Source organism: Nelusetta ayraudi, unplaced genomic scaffold (assembly GCF_046127955.1).
Source record: "Nelusetta ayraudi isolate G7.1 ecotype Tasmania unplaced genomic scaffold, CSIRO-AGI_Nayr_v1 ptg000075l, whole genome shotgun sequence".
In the NCBI taxonomy this organism is placed as follows: domain Eukaryota; kingdom Metazoa; phylum Chordata; class Actinopteri; order Tetraodontiformes; family Monacanthidae; genus Nelusetta; species Nelusetta ayraudi.
The window spans coordinates 1,290,688-1,303,252 of NW_027466125.1; the positions used below are offsets into that span (position 1 = coordinate 1,290,688).

Consider the following 12,565-nt stretch of genomic DNA (forward strand, 5'->3'; position numbering starts at 1 on the left):
TCATTGCAGATGTCAGATCAACACTGGGGACTTGGTTTAACCAAGTCACCCTTTGTCTAACTTTGATTTCACCGAAATGTTTTTTAGCAGGTGCGGTTTGAGTTGTTTGCTTAGGTATCTTTTACTTTTTGACGATGATAATGATAGTGGACTGAACTAAGAAAGAATCTGAACTCCCAAGGTGTCGAATCCAGCCTCGTCTCCTGGCATTTTGTCCTTTGGCAGAGCTGCACGTTGGAAAAAGCATTGTGATAATAGCCGTCATCCGTGCAGGGCTCATACGTCTCCATCTCTGGGTCTGAGTCATCTGACTGAGAATTTTAGGGTGAAGTGATTCAGGTCTCTGAGAGGTGATCCAGCCGTAATCCCTCCATATACCTGCTGTTCTGTAGGAGATATCATGCAGGCAACTTCTGCCTGTTGCACACATTCCGACTGCAAGTGAAAATTGGAGATTCTTCCTCTCATATGTCGCTGAATCACAGCCAGCTGCCTAATTTGGCTTTCTTTAATTTTTTTTTTCAAGTGTCATCAGCAGCACAGGCTCATAGTGCAACTGTTAACTGTCTCGCACTCCCTCTCAACTCCATCCTGATTCTCACTGAGGTGTAGAGCCAATAATCCCTAGAATGTGTGAACATGAAAAAGTGGCGCCAATTACCAATAAGACATGAAAAGCAAAACGCTTCCAATCTAAATTAGCAGGAGAGGTTTTGCTGATGCACTTTGAAGCACATTTTATCACAATTTTGTCTTACCTGTTAGAAAAAAAAAATAAAAAATGAAATCAATCCCACGCGTGAGTGCACAGCGCTCCAGACATTGGGCCTGACACACACACGCGAACACACTCCAGGGTTGTTGTGGTGTGAGTGTTCAGCCTCCTCACAGCCGGAGGAAGAGCGAGCGGAGTGTCTGTGTGGCTCTGCTGATGAATCCGTCTGGCCGAGACACCCCGAGCGCTGGCCAGACGCTCGGCCGGCTCGCAGCCATTACTTACTGTGGAAATCAATCCAGCAGGCAGCCGAGGAATCATTCATCCCGGCCAGTTAAAAGCTGCCGTGTTTTTTTTGTTTTTTTGTTCCACAGTAACATGACGCCCGCGGCTACTCCCTGGTTCTTATGGGTCCATTTGGAGGTTTTTCATTAGCGCATTTGCTTGTACAATAAGCGGCTGAATCAGAAATCACCAAAAGTCACGCGTGTGCAGTAAATGTTAGATTTCCATATTAATGCAGAACGGAGAAACCTTTAATCCCAAAGGGTCTGTTTTAATTGAACATAACTGTTTTAATTTGAAAATGGAAAATAAACTAGTGTTTGTACATTGGCATGGCGCTGAGTAGATCTCTTGTCGGTGTCTGATTGTCTTTTGCCCCTTTTACATTTCGTGGCAGCAGACGTGGTGACATTTCGGCACACACAATTACTCCATATATATTTCATTTGTTTAGGTGTCGCCCAATTTAACATGCTGTATAACGCACATATTTCTCCAATGGGACTTGATACAAAATCGTCAAGTCACATTTAGACAGGGAAACTGGTTGACTTCACATTAGATACACGTCTACAGTTTTTTTTTGTAAGTTTCAACTGAAAAAAAAAAAATCATTATTCAAAGAGGAAAAACATCTTAGTATCCTGCAGCTGCTGTTGTTCTTGTCGCCTGTCCTACAGAGAGCCACGCAGCACAAAAGAGATCCAGCAGTTGTTAAGTGAGAGCACTTCTTCGATACTCCAGAAGAATTCTTGAAGTTCTGCATACTTCCAAGAACATTTCCAGTCCCAGACGACTTCTGGGACACTGTAAGAAAAAAAACGCTGAAATATAAAATAGCTTCTTCTGTCCGTCCTTGCGTCCGCCCACAGCGAATCATCTTCCTCCGTCCAACCTTTTCATCTCCTCCTCCCCTCGCCCCGACTTGACTTCACCTCCTCTTTCTTCACTACATCCACAAATCTCCTTCCGTCTTCGTCCTGTCTTTTCCTAAAGCTCAGCCGGTACAGACCGAAGGCCAACCCGTTGATAACATGCGTAAAACGGGTTCTTTTCTAATAGTTTCTTTCTTTGCAGAGAGAGGGAAAAAAATTACTTGATTCCAGCCGGCTGACTGTGTGAGTCCTGCAGCAAAGGATGTCACTTGGCCTTCACTCCACAACATCACAGAGAGCCTCTGTTTCGTTTTTGATCCGGTCTCCCTCTTCACAATTCAACATTTTTCAGAGGATGTGTGTGCTGCCGAAGCAGCGACGGGCAACCTTGTGAAATGTGTGATTCATGTGCTGAAGCCACACTAGCCAGAAATGTTCAGTCACATTTTGCTATGAAGCCATTCGAAGGTGAAAAAAAAAAAAAAAAAAAATCACCTCACGGCTTCTCGCTGCTGCTGTCTGGGAGTCTCCACACAGCAATTTGCTCTTGAAAGCAAAGACGTTAACACTGACTTTTTTTTTTGTTCAGTTTGTGTCATCGCACACATCCTTCAGAAATTCTTATATAGAAAAGAATGGAAGATAGTGACACTAGACACACTAGACAATGTGTCTAGTATAGATATGGCCTCGTGCAAGAAGCGACAGCAGGTATTTGGCTGAAAACGTGGTAAAAACGTCATTGATTTCACTCACATTCAAGACAGCAGTTTTGGATACTTGGATGATGCTGTGAATGTAGTTTTTCCTGTTTATATATGTATATGTATGTATGTATATATATGTATGTATATATATATATATATGTGAATATATATTTGTGTATTTATGTGTATATATATATGTATATATGTATATACACAAACATTAGCAGATATTTGTGAGTAGAGAATTGAACTACCCCTTTAAATACAATATCTAATATAAAAAAGCTCAAGCTGAATGAATGAATGAAAGTATAAGTACAACAACAACAACAACTAGGTGACATGAAGTATTTTGATTCATGTTTCTGCTATTTAACCCGTCTTTTAAATCCGAATGTTGCGGTTAGCGCGGTTGCCCAGAGCGTGAGCGCCCTCTGAGTGGGATCTCCACAAATCTCTGCTCTTTCACTTTTGTCTTAATGAGCCGTCTTTTTTTCCCTGACAATTTTCCAAAAGCATGAAATATTCAGCCACCTCTCATATATATATAAATATAAATATATATATATATATATATATAGTAGATCTCCACTTCCATTTTTTTTTATCATGCCTCATCAATAATCCATCCTCCTTATTTATTTATACAGAATAAGTTTTTTTAGCTGCAGTGACATGGTCTGTAATTGTTTTGAACTTTGTTCTTGCCAACATTGAAGGCCAAGAAATGAAATAAATAAATAAAAAAAATCTGTCCAGTGAACAGGAAACAGGCGGCCTGTTGGTCCTGGTGTAACAACAGCGTATTAAAGATTGATGACGTTGAGTGTAGAAGTCTCGCTGTGATCTGACGCAGTTAGTCTGAGCCGAGGGGCGAAGCAGCGTGTGTGTGTGTGTGTGTGTGCGCGTGCATGCGTGCGTGTGCATGTGTGTGTGTGGGAGAGGTGTCTGATTCACAGAGAGACGTCCGCAGGAACGCTGAGCGGAATTCGAATAGTTGCTGCATTCGATGCCTGTGGGGCAAAACAAAACTTTTTCACTGTGCCAGCGTGATTCCAAAGTGTTTGAATGCAGGGGAGGAGCGTTACAACTGGGCTTCTGTTCCCCACTGCTGCGGGTGGTGGACAAGTCCGAAGGTGTGTGTCTGTGCGTGTGTGTGTTAAGGCCTGCGGCCACCTTCCACAGAGGCTTTTTCAGGACAATGTGATGTGTGATTCATGGCAGCAGCGTCAGACTCTCACTCAAAGCTCAGCTCAGCCTCCAGGAGGTGACTGATGCTGACTGATGCCGCCCCTCATACTCTCCACTGTCTCAAAAGAAATGAGAGGCTGCGCTGTACTCGCAAAAATAAAAAATAAAAAACAAAAAAGGCGGAGCTTAAAACGTTCCCATTGGACGATAAATCGATGAACTGCAGATGAAAACAGACAAGAGAGTTTCAGGCCGTTCTTTAATGCTATGCAGACTAGGTAATATGATTTGTTTGGAACGCGTGTGTGTGTGTGTGTGTGTGTATGTGTGTGTGTGTGTGTTTGAACGACTGGTTGGTTTTTATCCAAGATGCCACATAAGTTGTGTTGATCAAATGTGACTTGAGCAGAAAAAAGGAGTCATCAGCTGGCCGTCTCTCCTATTTATTATGTTTTTAAAAAACACAAATTCATTCATTTTCTACCTGCTTCTCCTGCACTCAGGTGAGTGTGTGTGGCTAAAAGACGTAGTTACACCCCAAACAAGTCTCCAAGTTTATTTCCGAAAACATGATAAAATTCGGGGTGAAGACAGTGTGGGTGCAGTTACAGACTCATACTGTAAAAATACACCCTTGCTGAGGCTACCGGTTCGCTCGTCCCAGTGGCTATTTTAGGAATCCCATCAGAATAAGCCCGAGGTGTAAATATCAAACATATCCAACATGTTTTGGGAAGATTTAGACTCGGGACCCAAGTAGCTGCATCATCATCTTCATCATCGTCAGGAGGTCCTCCAGTGTGTTACTGCCGGGACAGAGAGAAACATCCTGATTCTAGAGACTCTTTAGGGTCATGTGATCGCTGCTTGTCGAACCAGAGCCAACAAACTGTCCTGCTGTTTAATTGACGGCCGGATTAGACAGACGTTTGGATCAAAGGAGCCCACAGACTCCAGGTCGAGTCCTGGTGTCTTTTGTCGAGCGCTAATTTGCTGTGTCGATCCGCTTTGATTTGTGTCTCTTGCAACCCCGTTACCCCTGTTGGCTACTTGTGTTTGTGTGCGCTGTCTCCTTTGTGTGTGTGTGTTTGTTGTCTTTACTTTGAAACTAAAAGAGGAATCTGTTTTTTTTTAAAACAAAAAACAAAATCAGCGCTTCTTCTTCAAACGGCTAAAATTAGAGCAGCCAGATTGCTTAATCACAGCCGTGGCCCCCTGGTGGCGTACGGTAGCTAACAGTCTCTAACGCTAACGACTCCGCCTTCAGGTTGCTTGTAAATCGTAATCTCTCTTATTGTCTCTACAAAGTGACAGTGACACACATTTCTTTTAATACATTTATTTCTTTTTTTTCAACCCTGGAGACGAAGCCACCAGGGATCCCCAGCAAGCCTGCTCAACACTGGTACTTCATGTATAATTTATGGCCCATAATGAGATACTTTTGAACATATTCTATATCTTAATACAACTTGTTTTCCCCCCCTGTGGCCTCCCCTGTCATTAAACTTGCATAGTGGCGCCTTTCTAATTGGATGCTGGGAAAAACTACAAACGTTGTCCCCGTGACGGCCTGCTTGTTAAAGAGAAGTGAGAGGAGGAGTTCCTCTCTTCTGTCGGGGGCGAGACCACATGTGTTGAACCCCCAGGCCCCTCAGGATCCAATCAAATGGCGTCCCATTCATTTCAATGGTGTTAGCTAACCTGGTGTATACGCCGGTAAAGACATTTTTGGCTTCCGGGTTACTTCTGCATCATGTGACCCCAGTATAGAGCATGCATCAGTCGGTAGTCCCTTCCCATCATGCCTCTGTAACTCACGTGTTGCATTCGGACCCCATTAGCCAATCAGATTAGCATGTGACTGCACAAATAAAGTTTCTTCTGTGGATTATATACATATTTAGAAAGATTAAAAATCTATTACTTAAAAAAATACAATATAAAGAGATAGTTAGTTCCAATCTGTGTTTCAGGTCAAAGGTCATCCTGTCAACTGCATTACAGTTTTTATCTTATTGCATTGCGGTCTAATGGGGAAAACTACTTTTTTGGCCGCATGGTATTTTTGGCTGCAGTACCTCAAATGGCCATTAGGGGAAATAAAATGCAGTGCCGCTCTATTGTCTCTCCAGTATCCACTTCTTATAATAAGGTAAACGCCTGTGCTGGAGTAGCCCCGCCCCTTCCCTTTCGCTGCTTTTCAGAACTTCCTGTCAGAAGCGAAGAGGGAGTGGGGTCGGGGGGGCGGCAAAGGGGTGGTAGACGCGACAAGCTGAAGGCCAATCAATGTGTTGTTTAAAAGGAGGCGTTCAAAGACCTTGACGTCCGCAGGAGCCTTGGCCTTTGTCGAGCTTGTCAGATTGTCACAGGCACCGGGGCGTTATTCTCACAGTATCGATGTGCAATCGACGCGCAATAATTTTAAAAGGCGTCACCTTGGAAGGGCCAGAGGGAAAATTTACATCTAAATTGCTCCTGGCCCCCCTTCGGTTGCTTTTCTCCCCCATTTCATTTGCTTTTGCGAGACAGAAAAATCGACTGATTAACCAATAAAAGGCTGATTGAGAGCTGCTCTCCGGGGACTAATCGCTCTGTTCAGCTCTCGGGAGGAGGAGGGGGGGGGTGTAAAAGTGAAAAAGGGCAAGAAGAACAAAAGTGGGCACAGCTGAACTGAAAAAAAACAACAACCCAAAAAACAAAGGACAGGTGAGGGGAAGAAATGAAGGAGGTGGGAGCTCATCCCCCAGAGAGCCGTCACTCACCACCACCACCACCACCACCACGGCTTTATTTAGACGCTGTGATTTTATTATTAGTGAATCTCAGCGGGGAACCACTTTCCTGCTGAATCTCCTCCCGTCCCCCCTCTCCTACCCTTCCCTCTCGCTCCCTCATCCCCCCAGCTCCCCCTCCCTCACCCCCCAGCTCCCCCTCCCTCCCTCCCTCGCCGCCGTAATGAAACACATTTATCATGTTGCAAAGCGACAAACGCCGCCCGACGACACTGTCTGTTTTGCCGAAGATAATTGCCAAAAAGCCGAAAGCCCCCCCCTCCCCCCGCCCCTTGGCTGGTCCCCCCAACACCCACCAACCCCCCTCTGACCCCCCCACCCCCTCCCCAGGCCAGGGCACCTCGCCTCGCCTCACCTACGGCAGCCACTTCCCTGACAGCTCAATCATTTTTTTAGCGCCTCGCTGCAGCCTGGAATTAGCCTGATCCTATCTGTCTGTCTGTCTGTCTGTCTGCCTGCCTGCCTGCCTGCCTGCCTGCCTGTCCTGGTTGATTGAAGATATTAAGCCTACCGGTGCTGTGAATTAAAACACGGTGGCGGGTGACAGTTTTATTGCCTGTTTGAACTCATTAGACTCCACATGTCAAACTGTGTTGATGGGCGTGGATGAAGGAAGAAGATTTTTTCCCTTTCTCTCTCTTCCAGGTTAATTACCCAGAGTGCCTCTCGCTGTTGCATCTCCGGCTGGTTTAAGCGACCGTCTAGAGTAGACCCAGGGGTTGGGAAACGTTTTGACTGGTGGAGCCACAATGGGTTGTAAAATTTGACCGAGTGGGCCAGAGCAGGAACTGATGGATGGAGTGTTTTGATGACCCACCTCATAGAAGAAAAATATCATGGGATATGTAGAAACATGTGCTTTAATGTCGATTGAAAATGAGCTTAAGCAAAGTTACAACAAACTACAGTATGTGTCTTTAAAGCCCCATGGTATTTAGCTCTTTATTGAAATGACTCTTGATATACTGAAAAAATAGATGAAATACAGTTATTATATTACTTACTTACTATTGATGTAATTTTTTCAAGTTTGGCGGGCCGGAATAAAAATCTAAACGGGCCACATGTGGACCCCGGGCCGTAGTTTGCCCATGCCTGGTCTACAATAGATGAATGGTCTAGGCAATGGCAACACATTTGTATTACTGCTACAAAAGACAACCAGCCTGAAATCTCTGTCTTCTCATCCACAACAACAAGCATCCAACAACAATAATACAATAACAAATGGTGCTGTTGGATCCACTGTATTATTGAGTGCCAAGTAAAAAAAAACAAAAAAAACAAAATACGACAAAATATTTTGTAAACCTCTTGTTTTTCTTTTTTCTTTTATTTTCTGACTGGGATATTGAGCCAAAAAAACTGAATGAGTAAAAATGTCTGCGAACTTTGTCATTCTCGACCCCCAGTCAACCTCATCATGGAGCATTGAGATAGATAGACAGATAGATAGATAGATAGATAGATAGATAGATAGATGGGTAGATGGATTGGTGTATGAATTTATGTGTGAATGGATGAATGAGAGGCCATTGTAAAGCGTTTTGGGGTACAGTGAAGGTGCTGGAAAAGCACTATAAAAGTGCAGTCCTTACACCAGTTTACCATAGATATACTTTTTGAGGCTCTGTTTTCTAAAATAACTTGAAGTAGAAGTTCACCTTTGTCGTCTTTCCTCTCTGTATTTTCTCGCGAGTTCTTCGCTGTCTTCTCCGTGGTGCTACATTAGCGAGCTGCTACTTCTGCAAAGCCCTGCGTATGCTCCAGGTCTTCTCAAAAAAACTCACAGTGCCACACAAGGCCCGGCATAAGTACTGCAACTGTAACTCAATCTTTCTTCTTGAAAACGGTTCAGAAAATGGTCAGTTCAAAAAACACAGTCTTCTTGTAAAGGATCCAGTGTTCTTTCAGGACCTCCAGGACTCAAAGCCTCCATGGGGACAGAAACTCTGGACGACTTCCGTAGAAGTCATAACAATTTTCTAACATTCGAACAATCTACGAAGAACACCCCCTCCACCCCCTGCTACTCCACCTCCTCCTCCTCTTCCTCCTCTCCGGGACCTCGAGCAGCTGAAGCTGGCAGACTCCCCTGACGTTTGTTTACCTCGCCATCAATCAGACCGTCGTCAGCGACGCCTCGCGGGTAGAGGATCTTCTCGGCGTTGCCTGGCGCGTCTGCAGTGGCTGCAGCGAAAGAAAACCACCCGGGATGCCGATGAAATGAGGAGGAGGAGGAGGAATGGGAACTTCTTCTTTTTGTGCGATTAAACGTCAGATGTACGTGCCCTATTTATGTCTTTGTGATGTCTTTTGTGCGCCACCGTTTCAGGGAAGAGGAGGAGGAGGAGAGGGAGGAAGAAGAAGAAGTGGTGGTGGGTTTGAGGAGGAAGAGGAGGAGGAGAAGTGAGAAGAGGAGGAGGTTTGGGAATAAGCTGGAATTAATGTGGAGCTTGAAGAGAGAGAGTCGATTCCACAGGGCCACCGACTTTTCAATCGAGGTGTTTCAGCCTCCCGAGTTTCTATCAGTGTCACTTTTTTCCCTCACTGCATGTTTTTTCCCCCCTGCTTTGAACGTTCTTTGAAATGGGAGTCAGTACAGAAGTGTGATGATATTGTATCACCGACAAGAACACAGCAGCATAAGACAGATTGCTGCATGTTTCCACAAACGTCCTTCAGAGTGTTTTTAATTTTCCTTTGTTGCAGTTCATGGCAGTTCAACCTTGTTGGCAGCAGCTGAGGCTCTCGCTCTCCTCTCGGTCAAAACCTAAACTCAACCTGGTTTGGCGGCTCTCACTGTTGAGTTTTTGTTTTTTGTTTTTCTAAATTCAAAGAAAATTAATTTTTCCAGGGCAATTATTCATGCTAATCCGCTCACGTGCGGCTGCGTCAGCCAGATGACACATCGCTGGCCCCCCTCGCCAGGCTGGGTTTAGCTCACAGCCGCACCTTCCAAATACATAAAGGGCAAAAGAAAAGTTCAGACAAGAATTCTACAAAATCTGGAATTTTACCAGCTTTTCATTTAAGAGAAGCAGGAAGTCTGTGCGTGTAGATTTTTTTTCAAATATCTTTCTTTCTTTAATCACAGTTAGTGTTTACTAATAAAATGGGTATGAATGCAAAGCACCAGTAGAGGGTGGCCAACAGAGGGTGATATTACGTTGCCCTGCCCAGAGTTTTTATTTTTATTTTTTTTAAATGAGCAATAATTACTTATTTTTCATAAATTGTGTGTATACATTTTCAATGAAATAACTCCCTGCTGGTTACTGCTGACCGTCTCTAGGGTGACAGAAAAAAAATCAGCCCAGCAGTGCAGCACGCCAGCCAATTAACAACAAGAGATTCGCAATAGCAACAGAAAATTCTAGGACTGATCCAATCAGAGCAGAGGCCCTGTTTGCGCTTGGTCATTTCATGTGTTTTTCGTATTCCGATCGACAAAAAACACACAAAGTAACCAAGTGCAAACAGTCCAAATCCGTTATGTCATGCGACTACCAAAACCACCTCCCCGAGGTGGTTTTGGTAGTCACATCGCATAAAATCGCATTCGTCACGGACGTGCGAACAGAATGCGAGCTCAGTCCACATTAAGGACCGCCTACTCCACTCACCTCTCCCATGTACGTACTTGGTCGGCGCCCCACCTCCCGGCGTCGTCATTATAAAGTTACAAACAAGAAGCCAAAACAAATCATTTTTGTTCGACTCTTTTATGAGGATGCTAATAAATTTCATTCCGCATTAGCGTATTTTGTCAGTGGAGCAGCGGTCGCAGTTTCCCACATATGAGATTAAATGTGCGACCTTACATCCGAAAATTTGCCAGCCACCGTTGATCCGAAAATAAATGTCGTCACCACTCTGTCCCACCAGTCGTTACTCCTCGTTCGGATCCATACGAGCTGCAGTAGAATTAAAACGAGTGACTTGATATAGTCCGCAAACAGGAAGTTGATTCTTATTCGCTGTCATGTAAAACTTGCCGTGGTTTTGCGTTTTACTGCCCCCAGTGGTTAAAAACAGAAATGACGCATGTTGCATTTGCATAGGTTGGGAAGTTGATTGATTGATTGAACTTTTTCCTGTAAAAATGTGTAAATGTAATTATTAATTTCTTGTTTACAATTTAAAACGAAACATGTGTTCGTCCAATATAATCCACGTTATTGAGCATTAAATAATTACTGTTTCACACAACAAAATGACTATAGGCACTCCTGGAATATTTTTATTCTTAATATTTTTTATCACCCGCCACTGCAAAGCTCTGTTTTATAGTTGTGAGTCTGGAGTAGAGAAAGAATTTGACCAGGCTGATCTCTCTCATGAAACAACGCAACATGGAAAAAAGACTCAACTTTAGCCGCAGTTTTACTTTGAAATCCACAGAGCCGCTGACTGAACTTCACCCCCCCCCCCCCCCTCTTCCCTCTCACCAGGCGCCGACCTGCAGGTTTGCCAAACCAAAGGCCCGACCTGCTGCTCCAAGAAGATGGAGGAGCGCTACCTGGTGGCGGCGCGCAGCAACATGGAGTCCGGCCTGCAGGTGGTCAGCGCGCAACTCAAGCGTCTCATCATCCAGAATGCCGCCATATTCCAAGGTAAGGCAAGCAGCGGCCGTGCTTCATCTAAAATGGAAGACAGGCTTTTTTAAAAACACTTCTATGCAAGCGCATTGCTGCCACACCACAAAATAAATCAGGGATTAGTATCACCTTATAACACGATAATTGTTACGTTATTTTGTGAAAATGTTCCGGTTTTACATGATTGTTTTCAAGAACCACTTGCTTATTCGCCATTACTCGTGGACACTGTGCATCAAAAGCTTGATAGTTATCACGAAATAATGTGGCAATTTCTTGTAAAAAATGAAATTTTCACCAAATAATGTGATAGTTAATGTAAAAACATGAAAATTAGCGTGTAAACATGTGAAGCTTTCATGAAATAGTGGGATAGTTTCACAAAATAACATGAAAATTATCACGTAAAAACATTTCACGTTGTAACGTGATACTGAGTTCTTTTTTTTTTTTTCTAGTCTGGCAGCAATGGGCTTCCATACACCATACAAACAAACCCATGGATGTATTATAAGAACTGGGTATCAGACTGGCAATATGGTGTCACGATTTTTCCCAGTGGCCACTCAAGATACTGCAGCACAAAAAAATCCCTTGGGCTCAAAAAGCATTTTCCCCATAGGCCGCAATACAAAAATAATACAAAAACGCCTTACAACGGCTGACAGGACGACTGTGATCTGAAATGCGATAGATTTTTACACTATATTTTTCAGTTATGGGCTTTTAGTCCTTTCAAAAAAATGATAAATGTCAGAAAAGCCAGAGGCCAGAAAAGAGTTTATTCCCAGCGTGACGTCACAGCGTTGTATGTGCTGTCTCAGCTCGTTCTGATTGGCCAAATAGATCATATGAGTTACAGAGGCATGATGGGAGGTGACAATACTGTGCATGCTCTATGGGTCCATGAATGCGGAAGTCAAAAACTGTTTCGGCGTATGTGCTGGGTGAGCAGTTTCAATGAAATGAACGGACCGCCATCTTGGATTCTGGGTTGCCTGAGCAAACCTCCCCAACAACTCATAGCTGAGGTCCTTCAAACACTTTATCGGCTGCCGGAGCCTGTTGACGTCAGCTGCAGCTGCAGCTCCGGCTCCTCTAGACGGTGAGTCACATATAAATAAAGAAGCGGCGGTGGGTGCGAGCAGACGGCGATCGGAGACTCAGACGGAGCAAAGTGTGAGACCGGCTGCCGAGCGCAGCTTAAAGTGACTTTACATGTTAGCGGCGGCGCACTCGCCGACTCAGCGAGCGGCAGAAAAGCCTCCAGAGTGTTGAGCGTGAGTGAGAGAGGGAATGGAGGAGGGAGGTGGAGGTGAGAGGGGTGAGTGATGATGCCTTTATTTTTAAACAATTCAAAAACAAAACCAGCAACAATTAAAAAAAAATAAAAAAA

At 44.2% G+C, this 12,565-nt stretch overlaps 1 protein-coding gene across 1 annotated transcript in view; it reads left to right on the top strand.

The window, feature by feature from the left end:
• The window catches only part of gpc3 (glypican 3), a 119,670-nt gene that overhangs the window by 946 nt on the left and 106,159 nt on the right, over positions 1-12,565 (top strand). Inside the window, exon 2 of the mRNA XM_076043508.1 lies at positions 11,023-11,184. Coding sequence (XP_075899623.1) covers positions 11,023-11,184 — 162 coding nt within the window. The remainder of the gene's footprint in view (positions 1-11,022; positions 11,185-12,565) is intronic.